The 18,635-nt window shown below is 41.5% G+C and overlaps 1 protein-coding gene across 2 annotated transcripts in view; it reads left to right on the top strand.

Moving 5' to 3' along the window:
- LOC139535670 (solute carrier family 2, facilitated glucose transporter member 1-like) overlaps positions 1 to 17,529 on the top strand; it is a 60,679-nt gene extending 43,150 nt beyond the window's left edge. For both annotated transcript variants that reach the window (XM_071335342.1, XM_071335340.1), the window contains exons 2-10: positions 6,600 to 6,695; positions 10,394 to 10,554; positions 10,703 to 10,943; positions 12,958 to 13,120; positions 13,347 to 13,534; positions 13,644 to 13,748; positions 13,862 to 13,963; positions 14,125 to 14,328; positions 14,501 to 17,529. In XM_071335342.1, coding sequence (XP_071191443.1) covers positions 6,618 to 6,695; positions 10,394 to 10,554; positions 10,703 to 10,943; positions 12,958 to 13,120; positions 13,347 to 13,534; positions 13,644 to 13,748; positions 13,862 to 13,963; positions 14,125 to 14,328; positions 14,501 to 14,701 — 1,443 coding nt within the window. In that variant the 5' untranslated portion in view covers positions 6,600 to 6,617 and the 3' untranslated portion in view covers positions 14,702 to 17,529. The remainder of the gene's footprint in view (positions 1 to 6,599; positions 6,696 to 10,393; positions 10,555 to 10,702; positions 10,944 to 12,957; positions 13,121 to 13,346; positions 13,535 to 13,643; positions 13,749 to 13,861; positions 13,964 to 14,124; positions 14,329 to 14,500) is intronic.
- Positions 17,530 to 18,635: the final 1,106 nt, after the last annotated feature.

The raw sequence follows: 18,635 nt of genomic DNA on the forward strand, positions 1-18,635 counted from the left end.
TTGCAAGTAAAAGATTCTGACAATCTCTGAAACACACTTAGATAATATCTTTGATAATACAGTGATAGCAATACATGGTTATAACATCTACAGAAAAGACAGAAATGCCAAAGGAGGAGGTGTTGCCGTTTATATTCAGAACCACATTCCTGTAAAACTTAGAGAGGATCTCATGTTAAATACTGTTGAAGTAATATGGCTCCAGGTTCATCTGCCTCACCTAAAGCCCATTCTGGTGGGAAGCAGCTGTAGACCACAAAGTACTAACAGTATCTGGATATCATGTGTGAAATGCTCGATAATGTATGTGATATAAACAGAGAGGTATATTTTCTGGTTGATTTAAATATTGACTGGCTTTCATCAGGCTGCCCACTCAAGAAAAAGCTTCAGACTGTAACTAGTACCTGGAAAGCTTCAAACTGTAACCAGTGCCTGCAACCTGGTTCACGTTATCAGTCAACCTACCAGGGTAGTTACAAACAGCACAGGAGAGAAATCATCAACATGTATTGATCACATCTTTACTAATGCAACATAAATTTGCTTTAAAGCAGTATCCAAATCCATCGAATGTAATGATCACAATATAGTAGCCATATCTAGGAAGACCAAAGTTCCAAAGGCTGGGCGTAATATAGTGTATAAGAGGTCATACAATACGTTTTGTAGTGATTCCTATGTTGTTGATGTAAAGAATATTTGTTGGTCCGTGGTGTGTAATGAGGAGCAACCAGACGCTGCACTTGACACATTTATGAAATTGCTTATCCCAGTGATTAATAAGCATGCACCCATTAAGAAAATGACTGTAATGTTAAATGTTAAATCCCTGTGGATGGATGAGGAATTAAAAAATTGTATAGTTGAGAGTAGAGGTCGACCTATTAATTAGGTCCGATTTCAAGTTTTCATAACAATCGGTAATCGGCATTTTTGGACACCGATCATGGCTGATTACATTGCACTCCACGAGGAGACTGCGTTATGCGAGTGGAGCAAGGAGCCAAGGTAAGGTGCTAGCTAGCATTAAACGTATCTTATAAAAAACAATCAATCTTAACATAATCATTAGTTAACTACACATGGTTGATGATATTACTAGTTTATCTAGCTTGTCCTGTGTTGCATATAATCGATGCGGTGCCTGTTAATTTATCATTGAATCATAGCTTACTTCGCTAAACGGGTGATTTATCAAGCGCATTCGTGAAAAAAGCACTGTCGTTGCACCAATGTGTACCTAACCATTAACATCAACGCCTTTCTTAAAATCAATACACAAGTATATATTTTTTAAACCTGCATATTTAGTTAATATTGCCTGCTAACATGAATTTCTTTTAACTAAGGAAATTGTGTCACTTCTCTTGCGTTCTGTGCAACAGAGTCAGGGTATATGCAGCAGTTTGGGCCGCCTGGCTCGTTGAACTGCGTGAAGACTATTTCTTCCTAACAAAGACAGCCAACTTCGCCAAACGGGATGATTTAACAAAAGCGCATTTGCGAAAAAAGCACAATCGTTGCACGAATGTACCTAACCATAAACATCAATGCCTTTCTTAAAATCAATTCACAGAAGTATATTTATTTAAACCTGCATATTTAGTTAAAAGAAATCCAGGTTAGCAGGCAATATTAAATTATGGAAATTGTGTCACTTCTCTTGGGTTCATTGCACGCAGAGTCAGGGTATATGCAACAGTTTGGGCTGCCTGGCTCGTTGCGAACTAATTTGCCAGAATTTTACGTAATTATGACATAACATTGAAGGTTGTGCAATGTAACAGGAATATTTAGACTTATGAATGCCACCCGTTAGATAAAATACGGAACGGTTCCGTATTTCACTGAAAGAATAAACGTTTTGTTTTCGAAATGATAGTTTCCAGATTTGACCATATTAATGACCTAAGGCTCCTATTTCTGTGTGTTATTATGTTATAATTAAGTATATGATTTGATATTTGATAGAGCAGCGGTGGTAGGCAGCAGCATGCTCGTAAGCATTCATTCAAACAGCACTTTCGTGCGTTTGCCAGCAGCTATTCGCTGTGCTTCAAGCCTATCAACTCGCGGCTTTTGTGGAGCGATGGGTAACGATGCTTCGAGGGTGGCTGTTGTCGATGTGTCCCTGGTTCGAGCCCAGGTAGGGGCGAGGAGAGGAACGGAAGCTATACTGTTACACTGGCAATACTAAAGTGCCTATAAGAACATCCAATAGTCAAAGGTATATGAAATACAAATGGTATAGAGAGAAATAGTCCTATAATTCATATAATAACTACTTCCTAAAACTTCTTACCTGGGAATATTGAAGACTCATGTTAAAGGAACCACCAGCTTTCATATGTTCTCATGTTCTGAGCAAGGAACTTAAACGTTAGCTTTTTTACATGGCACATATTGCACTTTTACTTTCTTCTCCAACACTTTGTTTTTGCATTATTTAAACCAAATTGAACATGTTTCATTATTTATTTGAGGCTAAATTGATTTTATTGATGTATTATATTAAGTTAAAATAAAAGTGTTCATTCAGTATTGTTGTAATTGTCATTATTACAAATAAATAAATAAAATCGGCCGATTAATCAGTATCTGCTTTTTTTGGTCCTCCAATAATCGGATATTGGTATCGGCATTGAAAAATCATAATCGGTCGACCTCTAGTTGAGAGGGATGAGGCAAAAGGAATGTCAAAATCTGTCTTATTGCACAACTGATGGGTAAACGTACTGCAAATTGAGAAATCATGTGACTAAACTGAATAAAAAGAAGAAAAAACGACACTATGAAACAAAGATAAATTACATAAAGAATGATTTGTCCAAATAACCAGTGATGAAAAAAGCCAAACACCGGAACTACTGCTGCTCATTATCCCAGGCATCCCATTCCTTCCAGACAGATTCTACGATACCAGTTATGTTTACGTAGATCTGTCCACGACAGTTTACTCACAGACTATCACTCAATATGATGCACCGTGTACCAGCAGTAATTTTAGAAGAGGCTAGGGTGTTAGAAGAGAGGGACCACTGACAATTCTAGATTATAGACAAAGGTGATTCAATTCACTGGAACTAAACTATTGCATTATAGGTGTCACTTACAGGGAAGATGTGGCTGTAAACATGACAGAGCAGGAAGTAATTCTATTTCACCAGACATCCTCCAAAAACCAGTAGTGTCTGCTTTAGGGCTTTGGTCACAGACATTAGGCAACAAAGTGCTTATGTGAAAAAAGGTTCTATCTTACACTTGGAATTGACTCTCACAACTCTACATACAACTTTGGTCCAACCCCTGTTCCTCGTTCCTTTTAAGAACAGTCTCACCATCGTCATTCATCAGTGCAGTATACACTGGCTCCTGCGTCAGTGTTTCCTTAATGGACTGCTTGTGTTGATCTTATGAAGTAGATCTCATTTACCTAACTACCTCCAAGAATTTAACCATTGAACTTTGTTGAGTAAACTGTTGCTCAAGGGACAGGCTGAATGATCACTTTAGATGTTTACTCAAGCCCAGAAGATCTCATGCATCACATCGATGTGAAGAGGTTTCACCGATGAGGCATTAGATGAGGCAGGCCTGAAACGTAAACGTTGATTGTAATCATGCAAAACACTTTTTTGGATAAAGGTTGTATATCTAAATATTCAATTTGCGTTTTTCCAAGTTAGATGAATTCAATTATAACCAACTAGGCCTAAAGCCACAGTCAACAATACGCCAGCCACATCACTGTGACTGGACAGAAATTCACAGACTCACTCCTGAGGAGAAGGAGATTTATTTGCATGGAGGTTCGGTTGCGCTGACAGAACCAGGAAAATGTTAACATAAACACGTTCTAAAAATGGTAAGAGATTTTGTATGCTGTCGGTATGCCAGTTAAACTCTCCTGATTTTGTTGTCTCAATGAAAGCTGTTTTCATTGACAATGTTGTTGTTTTATTATATAACCAGTACCTTTAGTTCCTTATTGAACATGGGCATGAGTCATCAGTCATCATGTGATAACAAGGTCTTTTTGTATAGCTTAACTAATCAAAAGACTCAAAGTAAACATTTTAATGCAAATTAATACATCTTTAGCAGGAATGTTAACACGGTTGGTGGCGCCAGCTGTTTTACAAAGATGGTGACATTATGTGTTTAAAGGGCCAGTATTAGTCTGGAAGGCTGCGACAACCATCTCCGAGCTGAAGGGTGTGACTTCATTGTTTCCTAGGTAAATGATACATGACCATCCCCTTTCAGGAAGGACACACTGGAATGTTTTCTGATTGCATAGAACACAAGATCTGCCCTAACTCTTCCTCCTTGCAGTGTGTGTGTTTGTGTGTGTGTTTAAGCCAGGGGGAAGGCATGGTCTCCCTCTACACACTGGTATGTAGTTTAAACGCAATGTCAGAGAGGAGTGTTTCCTAGTTCCTCACACACACACACACACACACACACACACACACACACACACACACACACACACACACACACACACACACACACACACACACACACACACACACACACACATCCAAACACACCCTCCAGTGAAGTTCCATATTTATGGAGTATTTGCAAACCAGTTTGGCTGTGTTAAAGGGTCCCAGACTCACTCAAGCAGTGGCCATTTAAAACTTGCACATCTTTTGAGTGAACAAGAGGGAGGTAGCCTATGAGTGTTGTGTTGAAGGAAGACTGTGTCTCTTGCTAATTTCGAAACTGGTGTTTTTACAAAAGTGAGTTATTGTCTATATAAGAATGACATAACTGGTTCACTGAAAGGAAGCATGGCTCCTTTAAGAACCTAGCCAACAGCTTTAAAACTTCTGGATTCCTGAACATGTGTATTTGTGTGTGGTGTGTGTTCACATCCTGTACTTGGGCTGGTTATAACAACCCAGTGATGCACTCGTTGAACCCCATCTACTCATTGATTGTGTGGAACCTTATTGGTCAACCTGCTACTGTGGGGTGGGGCCACAAAACTTTCAGGCCTGCCCTTTTTGGGGTCTCTATTACTGAGCTACACTGTGCAGTGAGTGTTTCCAAACTTTCTAGCTTCCTACCCTCTTCATACCCTCAGGCAAGAATCTCAGAATTCACAAACATGTTATTCCTCCCCTTTTGTTTAGAATAGCCTTGAGTATTTCTTCTCAACAAATATTTTAAGGGAGGTAGGCTTATTTCATTACTGCCCTTCAAATCTGCCTTATATAAACCCTTTTCCCTATCAGATAGTCCTGCTAGTGGGCCTAGTTTAACCCATGAATAAGAAACACATGTAGGCTATAACAACCAATGACGCAACTCTGAAATCATGAAAGTTCAATATCTTAGTTTATATAGTTGAGTGCTTTTTGAACAATGTGTTAAAGCCTATATGTCGTAGTTTTGGGATGGTTCACTTTCACACACATTTTACAGACATGTGGGACCTTGTCGTAACTACACTGGCTTTAAGTTTGGAATCCCAATATAGTCACATCACAACATGAGTAAGAAAGAGGATCTCAGCTGCCATCACAACTGGTGTGAACCACTAAGGCTAACTCTAACTTTAACAGAACAGCCATGTCACTACCAAAACATCACCACAGATACAGACAACACCCAAACAGTGGACAACTCCCATTACCAGTAACCCACATACCTCTTCTACACACAATTGTAGCCAACTCAAAAAATCGACTCGTGGGTAGCCTAAACCCCAATATGCCTACAATACTGACTTAGCCACAGACACACTACATGAAATGTGAAAGTGGCATAATGGCTCATCTGAAAAGGATTATGTGTGAGTGTTAACTTGATGGCATGAGGATAATCTCTGCCTGCCTTGGGGTTCCACTGGGATTAAGCCCATCAAATGATTTTTAGAACTAACCGGAACAAGAACAATGCCTGGGACTAAACCACCATTCTTCTGAGAGAGCTGGGTGTGGACACATTATCCTAATGCACCAATATTTACAGTCAACCACCTGGTGGACAGTTTGATGATGAACTCTCTCCTCCTGTCTGCTTGGACTGAGGATAGGTTGCCTTCTTGCAAGTTGCATCACTATCACACACATTTGGGGCAGTACAACCACCTATTGCACAAAGTCGGATACTAGCCCATTCTACGGAAACTGCAGCTCAAGTTAGGCAAGTCTTTTTACATTTTGGAGGAGGACGAAAAGCATTTAGGAACTAAAACATTACCAGGGCCACATTCATTAAAGTGATGTGCAGTCAAAACAACACAGAAGGTCCATACAAAGAACACGAGTCAGGAGAATCAGGACAAGCTTGTCACTCTTCAGGGTGTTCATAGTGAAATTACTTGTCTAACTAGTAGAACAGGATGAAGTCAATGGTTATTGTAAAACTAAGTTGATTAACCCTTACAGTACTGTACCTAGGTTCTCACTAAAAATATTCCTAAAGGCCTATCTTGCCTAGGCCTATATGGAATGGCATCAGTGGGATAACTTCGCCTACAGATTTGTTATCATAAGACAATAAGCCTGTCAACTCCAGGTACCTTCAAGATTTGGAGGATAGGTGATTTCTAACTGACTCTCTCTCCTGTCTCTTTGCAGCAAGTAACCTTCCAGTTGATGCTGACAGTAGGAGCAGCGGTGATTGGCTCACTGCAGTTCGGTTACAACACAGGTGTCATCAACGCCCCTCAGAAGGTGAGTCCATAGGGATGAGATTGGGTGGGGAGGGGGGGCTGATGTGTCTGATCGGAATTGGGCGTGGAAGGCTTGTCTATATTTATCCCAACGACACCGTTTTCAAATCGTCACTGGCACCTTTTCCCAGACAGGACTGCCCCTGTGCCTGTCTAGGCCAGACAATATGTTCCCTGCAACACGTGAAAAGAAGGGGGCTAATAATAACTCGACGTAGGCCTATCTCGTCCAAGGCTCTCTCCGTGCGAGGACCTCTGTGATGTGATTCATGTGTAAAGGAGTGTTTCCATGCCCCAAAAGGGCCTGCCAGACTGTAGGTGAGGAGAAAGCCAGGAGAGTGCTACTCACTCCGTTAAAGGAAACATAATTTAGGAGCTCTCAGTGAGATCTGACTCCATCAATTAAATGAACCTCTTTTCCATTAACTTAAACACGTTTCTTTGACCCTACTCCTTCATACTGTTGCACATGTAAGTGTATCCCCTGGACAGCTTTTTACTGTAGGTGCTAACTCTACAGAATGGTCGTGTTTACTGAAAGCTCACAATAGTCTGGGGATGTTTGGTCATGTGGTCCTTGAGAATCTCTTAGTTTAGGTAAAAGGGCTAAGCCACACACAGTATTTCTCTTTGTCTGAACAAGCCTTGTGGCGCTCAGCTCTGCTCAAAGTTCCAGGTGCCTTGTTGCTGGATACTAGAGCCCGACCGATATATCGGTTTACCAATACTATCAACTGTTATACCACAGCATTGTTGAATACTAGTTTCTGATTGGATAGAAGGGCATACTAGAATGGAAACAAACCAGATAACGTGGAAAGGTTTGAAAAGATATCAGAACACCTTGCAATCATGACGCAATATCCACCTACACATGCAGACAGTACTTGATACAAAGTTGCAGAAATCTAATCCAACAACCACACAAACTAAAATTGAATAGATTATAAACGCAGGTCCAACGAGGAAAACAAATAGCTGGCTTACTAGCATTGATTTGTTTTTGCAGAGACATATTTTTGGGGGAGTGTCTGATGACCTGACGTGGTGAGTGATGAACATACATTTCTCCTCTGCCCTCCGCCACTAAAGTTGTCAAATGCTCCCACATGTTTCTAGTTTGACCAGCTGATTTCAGCAACTGATATTTTAGAATTCGGTTGTCATATTGGCACTTTTACTAGCAACAAACTATTTAGCTAGCTTCAAGCCTGGTGTTTGATATGCAGTGCGATCTCCTTGTAACTTGCAGTCAGTGTCAACAAGTGTCCTGATGAGAAGGCCAACTTTTCTAGCTATGCCAGGCAAAACGGGGGCATCATCAGCTCATTGTTATGGATGTATCGAAATGAATGTCAATAGAAAATGGCTTAAATAAACATAAATGCAGCTACTTTGCTGAATGATGAGACCAACCAAATGATGAGAAAGTATGAATTTGCTTATAAAAATGAAAATATATATATTTTTATTTTTACCGGTAAATGTGTGCTTAAGTATTGTTTTCTTTGGCAATTGTGGTATAAGCGGGATAAACACCACCATTCTGTACATTACCTTGGAAAAAGGAACTCTGCAAAGGGACTCGCCCCGCTGTGTTGTCCATTATTTCCAAGGTAATGTATCCCTTACATATTGGCCTTTTACTGCTATATCAGTATCGGACGATAATTCCACCGATAACTGATATTCAATAAATAGGCTGATAAACGTGAATCTAATGCTTATCTGAACACTTGCGTCCATTCTCATGATATGTCATTATTGTCACTATGTAAGAAATCAACATTTGAAGCATATTTCTTGGACAGTTGTTTAGTTTTTAATTTCTCCGGCGTGAAACAGTATATCAGCAGATATATCGGTATCGGTAAATTTTGTCCCCCCCAAAAAACTGAATTCGTATCGGACCCCTAAAAACATATTGGTCAGCCTCTACTCTAGATACACGGGACACACAGGCCCTCTACCTTAACTTTGGCAAATGAGGGCTCTGTGGACATGTCCCTTCATCCCACTAATATGCAGTCTGAGTTTACTTCTGTCCTGGTGTTCCTCTCTCAGGAGACAACTTATTGCTCCATTACACACACCCATCTGTCTGTCATTATGTGTTAAGTGGCTACCTTCCGCTGCCATTGTTGTCTGTGATCCAGCACTGTTTTACATTATTTTATAGTACTACTGATATTGATTACTGCATACAGTGCCTTCAGAAAGTATTCACACCCCTTTACTTTTTCCACATTTTGTTGTGTTACAAAGTGGGATTAACATTTATTTAATTGCCATTTTTTGTCAACAGTCTACACAAAATACTCTGCGATGTCAAGTGAAAGAAAAATTCTAATAAAACACTAATACTGTAAGCACACTGACACATGCTCAGTAATACCACACCATGCCACAGCTGTTTAGGAGCAACATACAGAGTGCAGGGAAGTGTTCACAGAAACGACAGTGTTGCTGAACATAGAGACACATCCAGATTTAGGGTAAATGTGAGAACAGCATTACTACTGTATATGGAAACCCTAGATTATCCCCAACCAACCTCCCCCTCTCTCCCTCTCTCTTTCTCTATGATTAGGGATGGAGTGATGCTGGTTGTTGTGACGCAGGCCCTCCGCTCTAAAGAGTGCAGCACTGATTAGATTAGGTGTTTCTCAAGGGCCCTGGGCTGCTGTCCTGTTTGTTCTTCTGCCTTTCTGCCCGCTCCAAATTGAGCACCTTGTAGCACAGACAGACCTGACTGCCTGCCCAGCCAGGAGTCCACAGAGGCAGTAACACTTTAATCAGAGCAGGGTCAACGGTCATGAATGAACAGTGTATTTCATTGTGGCCAGGTGCTTGCTAGGTCTTGAGTCAGACACCAGCCATTCTCTATCTGTAAGAATGTTTATTTGATTGGACAGTATTAACAGTGTTAGGCTGACTAGGCTAGGCTATATTAGATTTGTCATCACCTCTTTGGAGAATAATTAGGATAACTTTCTGGGTCTGTATAAATGTATGATATACCCTATGCCATATCTTGAACAGCCTACCCCTCAGCTGACTTATACATACATTATCAGTTCTATATGAACCACTCAGCGTTATGTAAGTATCGGTAAAAAAGTATATTGTATAATCTATCAGCAAAGCACATGACAGGAGCCAGCGGTGATATTTGGGAGAGGAGGACAGGAGGAGGCAGGGCTCAGTGCTGAGTGCTAGAAGTGCTAGATAGAGGGCACATTTTTCCCAGCCTGTACAACTTAACTTCCATCACAAGCTGGGCGGACTTATGTATTTTTATCAACACTGATAAGTCACTGTGGGGGAAGGGGCTGAAACCCAACACTTCACTCTTTCATAAACTTCCTTGTTGAAGGAAAACGAGGGGCGTGTTCAGCAGGACTCAACTTTTTGGAACGTTCAGATAGAAATATGCTATGTAGAACAAACATGCATCTCTGACATGTAGAATAAGAATGCCGGCTCTATTTGTGGCAATTCTATCTACAACGTTCAGAACGTTTTCATATGAAACATGGCCCTGAAATCACACGCTACACCGTCATCTACTGGCCAGACACCAACACAGCAGTCACTTGGCCAATGGCAATGAGGACAATAATCTTCAATTAAAAAAACAAGTGAACATTTGACTGTGATTTCTTTCATTGGCACTGTTTCATTCCCCTTCTCTGCTAGGTTATTGAGAGGTTTCTCAATGAGACATGGTCAGACCGCTACCAGGAGCCCATCACCAAGGCCTCCCTCACCACCCTGTGGTCCGTCTCCGTCGCCATCTTCTCAGTCGGCGGTATCTTCGGCTCCTTCTCCGTGGGCCTGTTTGTCAACCGCTTTGGCAGGTAAATACGTCACTTTACAATGTTTATTTACAACTGTGTTATGTGAGATTATATGACATGGATGGCCTATGTACTGTTTAATATGTGTGAGATGTAAAGGTTTGTACAATAATTGGACTGTAATTGACTATTTCTGTGGTACCTACAGGAGGAACTCCATGCTCATGGCCAACGTGCTGGCCTTTGTCTCCGCTGCTCTCATGGGCTTCTCTAAGATGGGTGGCTCGTGGGAGATGCTGATCATCGGGCGCTTCGTGGTGGGACTTTACTCCGGCCTCTCAACTGGCTTTGTACCCATGTACGTGGGTGAGGTGGCCCCCACTGCCCTTCGAGGAGCCCTGGGTACCCTCCACCAGCTGGGCATTGTCACGGGAATCCTGATGGCACAGGTCAGTGTCAGTGGCCACAGGGATATTATATGGAGAATAATGGATAATACAGTGCCTTCGGAATGTATTCAGACCACTTAACTTTTCCCACATTTTGTTACGTTACAGCCTTATTCTAAAATTGATTAAATAAATACAAATCCTCAGCAATTTGCACACACTACCTATAATGACAAAGCAAAAACCTTATTTACAGTATTCAGACCCTTTGCTATGAGACTCTATGCATCCTGTTTCCATTGATCATCCTTGAGATGTTTCTACAACATGATTGAAATCCACCTGTGGCAAATTCAATTGATTGGACATGATTTGGAAAGGTACAAACGTGTCTATATAAGGTCGCACAGATTACAGTGCATGTCAGAGCAAAAACCAAGCCATGAGGTCGAAGGAATTCTCCATAGAGTTCTGAGACAGGATTGTGTCGAGGCACAGATCTGGGGAAGGGTGCCAAAACAGTTCTGCAGCATTGAAAGTCCCCAAGAACAGAGTGGCTTCCATCATTCTTAAATGGAAGAAGTTTGGAAACACCAAGACTCTTCCCAGAGCTGGCCGTCCGGCCAAACTGAGCAATCGAGGGAGAAGGGCCTTGGTTACGGAGGTGACCAAGAACACGATGGTCACTCTGACAGAGCTCTAGAGTTCCTCTGTGGAGATGGGAGAACCTTCCAGAAGGAACACCATCTCTGTAGCACTTCATCAATCAGGCCTTTATGGTAGAGATTCTCCGGTCTGATTTAACCAAGATTGAACTCTTTGGCCTGAATGCCAAGCGTCACGTCTGGAGGAAACCTGGCACCATCCCTACGGTGAAGCATGGTGGTGGCAGCATCATGCTGTGGGGACGTTTTTCAGCGGCAGGGACCTGGAGACTTATCAGAATCGAGGGAAAGATGAACAGAGCAAAGTACAGAGAGATCCTTGATGAAAACCTGCTCTAAAGCGCTCAGGACCTCAGACTGGGGTGAAGGTTCACCTTCCAACAGCACAACGACCCTAAGCACACAGCCAAGACAATGCAGGAGTGACTTCGGGACAAGTCTCTAAATGTCCTTGAGTGGCCCAGCCAAAGCCCGAACTTGAACCCGATCGAACATCTTTGGAGAGACCTGAAAATAGCTGTGTAGCGTCCATCCCCATCCAACCTGACAGAGCTTTAGAGGATCTGCAGAGGAGAATGGGAGAAACTCCCCAAATACAAGTGTGCCAAGCTTGTAGTGTCCTACCCAAGAAGACTCGAGGCTATAATCACTGCCAACGGTTCTTCAACAAAGTACTGAGTAAAGGGTCTGAATACTTATGTAAATGAAATATTTCAATTTTTTTTTATAGATTAGTAAACATTTCTAAAAAACTGTTTTTGCTTTGTCATGATGGGGTATTGTGTGTAGATTGATGAGGAAAATAAACAACTTAAAAAAATAAAATAAAAATTGAATAAGGCTGTAACGTAACAAAATGTTGTACCTTTATTTTGACAGGGAGTCAGGCTGAGACCAAGGTCTCATTTACAGATGAGCCCAGTAATTACAAAAATATGCACATCAATACACTACCAAAGCAAAACAGAGATACAGAACACAATCATAGAAAATAAATATATGTTTCAGTAAATATGTCCTCAATCAGCCGTATGAATTTCCCTAGAAGCACCAAATCATAAAATGTCTGATTTTGGAGATTATTCCACACGTAACATGCAAAAAAACTAAAAGCGGATTAACCGCTCAGTTGATAGAACATGGCGCTTGCAACTTCAGGATAGTGGGTTTAATTGCCCGGATCACATAAAATGTATGCATGCATGATTCTAAGTCTCTTCGGATAAAAACATCTGCTAAATGGAATATATTATTATTATTATATATCGAAGGGATCTCCAGAGTTAGCTATCCCTGAGACTGGCTCGGTCTGGGTGCTCGTCTTTAGGTTAACAAATAAGTAAGGTATGGCGGTAGTTTGCACAAGAAGGCTTAATCTGATGGTGGTCTAACAATGTGTTTTGGTTCAGGTGTTTGGCATGGAGGCCTTAATGGGGAACGCGTCTTTGTGGCCCTTCCTGCTGGGCTTCACCTTCATCCCAGCCCTGGCGCAGTGTGCCCTGTTGCCCTTCTGCCCCGAGAGCCCCCGCTTCCTCCTTATCAACCGCAACGAGGAGAACAAGGCCAAAACTGGTGAGTAGAGTACATTTACACACAAACACACATTCATACTCTTTATGTCATCAGTTCAGCCAATTTCAGGTCTGTCAGTTTGAATGACTTGAAAAAATTCGGAATTATTTTCAATTCATTGGTTGAATTTAAACTCATCCCTGAATTGTCTGAATTTACCAGGTATGGAGTGACCCAGCCCTAGCAGACTGTAATGTAACCTCCGTTCTCTCTCTGTCCCTGTCAGTCCTGAAGAAGCTGCGTGGGACCACAGACGTGAGTGCAGACATGCAGGAGATGAAGGAGGAGGCCAGGCAGATGATGAGGGAGAAGAAGGTGACCATCCCAGAGCTGTTCCGCTCGCCACTCTACCGCCAGCCCATCTTCATCGCTATCATGCTCCAGCTCTCCCAGCAGCTTTCTGGCATCAACGCTGTGAGTTACTTCTCATACTTCTCACCCCTAACACACACTCCAGATACACAAACACCTATGCTGCCATGTCTATTTTGTAACTTTAAACTATGCTGTTGGTTTCCTCCAGATTTTCTACTACTCTACCCGTATCTTTGAGAAGGCCGGAGTTGCTCAGCCTGTTTATGCTACAATTGGTGCCGGTGTGGTCAACACAGCCTTCACTGTGGTGTCGGTGAGTAACTATGGCAGATACTGATGTGTTTGTGTCATTTTTGGTGCACATGATGCATGATGCACTTAATTTGTGTTTAGACAGTATAACTCAACCCTCTCTCCGTTCCTCAGCTGTTTGTGGTGGAGCGCGCTGGACGCAGGTCTCTCCACCTGCTGGGGCTGATAGGAATGGCAGGCGCTGCCGTCCTGATGACCATCGCTCTGGCTCTGCTGGTACTTAGCCTAACTACAACACACTTCACATAATGGTAGCAGCTCTCATAAGGAACCAATGAGGAAAAACACTTGGTGTTTTCATAATAGTCCTTGTTAATGTAATATGTAGAATGAATACCAGTAGTTCAACCCCCTGCTGTCTGTTTGTCCTCCATCAGGACAAGCTGCCATGGATGTCCTACGTGAGTATTGTGGCCATCTTTGCCTTTGTGGCGTTCTTTGAGATCGGCCCGGGTCCCATCCCCTGGTTCATTGTGGCTGAGCTGTTCTCCCAGGGACCCCGGCCCTCGGCCTTCGCTGTTGCTGGCTTCTCCAACTGGACTGCCAACTTCATAGTGGGCATGGCCTTCCAGTATGTAGAGGTAAGCACTGAGCACAACCTTGTTAGTCAGATGCTCAACATGGTAGATGTTGTAGAAATACTAATCTTGATATATATGAACTGGTAGTTTGAATACATGTTTGTTTGGAGCCCACTGCTTAATAAACTGTGTCATCAATGTTCTCTCTTCTTCTCTTCGTCTCGCCCTACAGGAGTTGTGTGGCCCTTATGTCTTTGTCATCTTCACCATACTGCTGCTCAGCTTCTTCATCTTCACCTACTTCAAGGTGCCTGAGACCAAGGGCCGGACGTTTGATGAGATCTCAGCCGGGTTCCGCCAGTCGGCTGGCACTGGTGGAGAGAAGCACTCGCCAGAGGAGCTCAACAGCCTGGGGGCTGACTCTCAGCTCTAAGCACCTGTCCCTCCCCTCTCCTCTCGTTCCACTCCCGCTGATGAGGCCCGGCCCTGAACCCTCTCTGGCCACCCCAACCTGAGGGGACCACTCACTAACTGCGTGCAAATTGACTACTAAACTGACACACTGGTTGTCATTACATTTCAGGCATCTTCACCAAGCAGAGAACAGATGCCCCGATCTCCTCTCCCGATCCCCTGTCTCAACGTCTCTAGCTTCTTTCTCTTCTCATCACAACACTAACTTGGTGGGAGCAGGGACATGGGTGGCAGAAGGTGGGTTGGAATGGTAGATGGTTAGAAGAACGAAAAGGGGGTCTTCAATTATACAATGGTCACCGCTAAGTTACTTTTACTTTCTTTTCTCTTATTTTGTCTGTTGCCTTACTCATTTTGTCAGTTTAGATATCCATGCTTATGTCCCTTATGTAGGTCTCAGTACTTCTCATTGAAGTAAGGGATGGTTTTAAAGTTCAGAATTTGTGTTTTTGTTCCCTTTGTTACTTGATGAAACAGAGCATACTGTGTAGCAACACTGTAGCCTCAGCAAATTTGAGCAATTGTTGTGGAATTGAAATATGACATTTGTACTGTTTTCCAACAGGGGGAGCAGTGCCCTCAATGAAAGGCCTTCTACTGTATAGTACCACAACGTGACTTGCTTTGCCAGTCCAGAGACTAAACCACAGCTAATCTTTATTGTGTTCCACATAGGGGATGTCTGAGGCTACATATAACAATATGTATCTTTATTACACAGACCCTCTGTTTATGACCTAAATTATTTACTGGATCAATCAAGACCCTCAGGATATTGTATGCCATGTAAATATTTTTTTACCAACAAATTTTTAACTTCTGTCCAGATAGGTTTTTGATTATTTTAGAAATATTTGTTTCTTATGGAAAAATAAATCAAATCATGAAGAGTCATTTTTTATGAGGTTTATTTCTTAGTGAATTACAGCACTGTTACAAAAATGTTATCAAACATTGGGTGCATACTTTTTGGCTGTAAGTACTGTATATGTACATGTAATATTTAATTCCCAAGCAATACCCATGAGCATGAATTTTACACTATGAAATCATAGGACTAGTTGAGATATTTCTACTCTGACACTAGTGATGGTAGTTGGCGCCTTGAATATGACAGTAGATTTGATCATTGGGATCCCTCATCCGCTTCTTCATAAAAGCAAACTGTTGAAAAGCAACGTAAGCCTGTTTCACTGCATGCTAATATGAGCGTAACCCCCCGCTAAAACTAAACTGAAGTCCCTCACAACAGGCTTCCTTTCAAACAGGGTCTAATATGTAATGTGGCTTCCAGCCTTACCAAGGTCTGCTTCATCCTGAAAGTGCTTTTACACCCTTTGGGGTCAGACTCACAACTAATGTTCCATGTTTCCAGAAAAGTTGTGATTTTTGTTATTGTAACTCCACAATGCCTTTGCATAGTTCAGCACTGTAGGGGCTGTTATATTGTTCAGTTATGTTTTGTGACAAATAGCTGACAACCCTGTATGGTTGGCTGATTCAAGCGACTCCACCTCTAGATGTAGAGGTTCCTGTCTATGACTGCTGTGCCACTTCAATAAGTTTTCCTTTCATTTTATAAGGCATTTTGAGAAAAGTTTTTCGCGGCATTTTATCATCCACAATGTTGGTTGTTTTGTCACCAAAAAATCTTCCGTAATAGTAGTTGGAGCATGGCTCAAAATGTTCTACAAAATGTGGAACCCTGTTACGTTACTGAAAAGAGATTGGGTTAGATGTCATTGTTGTTTTTTTAACTACACGGTTAGCTTAACCTATCCCTACATTCACAGGTCTATGTTATTTGAAATCAAAAGGTAGGCAGAATATGTTTTACAATCAAATATAGGCTAATCCAGCGAGTCTAAAGTGAATATGGTTTTAAAGTGGTTTAAATGGTTTTCGTAATGGCCCTTGACCCAAACAGAACTCCACAAGAAACATCCATTGTAGTCATTCCATGACGACTTTGTGTGCATTTACATGCATGCAAATATATGTATGCGTCTTTGAAATGATATGGGACTCTTTAGTACTGTCTCCTCCCCCAACAATCTGTCGGTTAAACACTGCAATCTCCTTGACTGTAAGTCGCCATAAGTCATCAAATGGCAGGATCAATGTTGGCACCAAAGACTTGGCATATGTCGGATTGAGCTCCGACCCTGTGATGGAGAGCAAAAGATGCACTTATGGACTGAAATCAAATGCAATGTACTTTGTGTGTTAAGTTTTTGACAATTATGTTTGGGTATTTTATGAACACATTTATTAACACATAATGTATGCATAAAACAGTTGAAGAAATCCATCACTGCACATAATGAGGCCACAAGACTTTTAATGTAAATACAATAGATAGTAGAGAACCCAAATGTATAAATATTTTATTTTAGTTACTACTCATATCGGTAGTTCAACATCTATTTTTGCATAATAAACACACCTGCCTTTATTTTCTCTGATTTGCTCTCTGAAGAAATATTGTTTGAGATAACTATTAACACAATCTTATTTCAGCTTTGTACATGAACCATTGAATTATATATACTATTTATTAGATGTCTAATTTATTAGATGTTTTTATTTTCTCAAAATTTTAGTACAGTATTAATTTACATTTTGAAAAAGCACCTGTGTGTATGTTGGGTGAATATGAACCTCCAACAGAACAATCTTTTGTAAAACAGTGTGCTATGATGTCAGTGTCCTGATGGTTTTCATTTCTTTTGTAAGATGTTTGATTGGATTTTTTAATCAATAAAATAAAACAAGCATACAGGGAAACATGGAAATTAGCTGGATTATTTATTTTCACAAGAATTGAGTTCAGATTGTAATCAATGACTACAGATGCTCTAAAACCTATCTAATTGTCTAATAATTTATGTGCTTTCCGATCTAAATCATGTAGTTAATAATTTTATGTATACTACAGTATTTTGATAAGCAAGTAGGAGAAGATCCTTATTGGTTCCTGAGTGCCACCATGCTATTGCCAGGGAAACAAAAGTGTCTCGTCCTATGTAAGTGTAGATGTGCGTGCGTGCGTGCGTGCGTGCGTGCGTGCGTGCGTGCGTGTGTGAGCGAGCGTAAATGTGCATCAGTGAGTGTGTGTCCGTATCTGGGTAAGTGGCCAGATGCGATTCTCCCTGCATCAAAGGAAGGACGTTTTGAAAATCACGCAGTCAGGGACTGTGTCATCTCTCTCTCTCTCTCTCTCTCTCTCTCTCTCTCTCTCTCTCTCTCTCTCTCTCTCTCTCTCTCTCTCTCTCTCTCTCTCTCTCTCTCTCTCTCTCTCTCTCTCTCTCTCTCTCTCTCTCTCTCTCTCTCTCTCTCTCTCTCTCTCTCTCTCACTCTCTATTGGAGATATTCAGACATAGAGAAAATTTGGGTGAGTGCACATTCCCCTCACACACATATAATCACATGGGGACAACAGAAGACAGTAGATTCTGAATGACCCCTATCTACACATAAACTCAGCAAAAAAAGAAACCTCCCTTTTTCAGGACCCTGTCTTTCAAAGATCATTCGTAAAAATCCAAATAACGTCACAGATCTTCATTGTAAAGGGTTTAACCTTTCACGAGCCTCTACCCCGGGTCCGGGATCACCCCCCACCCCCCCCACACACTGATTAGCATAGCTAGCATAGCTTCACAAGTAGATAGTAGCATCTAAATATCATTAAATCACAAGTCCAAGACACCAGATGAAAGATACAGATCTTGTGAATAAAGCCACCATTTCAGATTTTTAAAATGTTTTACAGGGAAGACAAAATATGTAAATCTATTAGCTAAACACGTTAGCAAAATACACCACTATTCTAACTCCATCAGTTTCTTACTCCTTCAGGTGCTATCACCAATTCGGCTCAACTAAGATAT

The sequence above is a fragment of the Salvelinus alpinus genome, chromosome 12, assembly GCF_045679555.1.
Source record: "Salvelinus alpinus chromosome 12, SLU_Salpinus.1, whole genome shotgun sequence".
NCBI classification, from domain to species: Eukaryota; Metazoa; Chordata; class Actinopteri; order Salmoniformes; family Salmonidae; genus Salvelinus; species Salvelinus alpinus.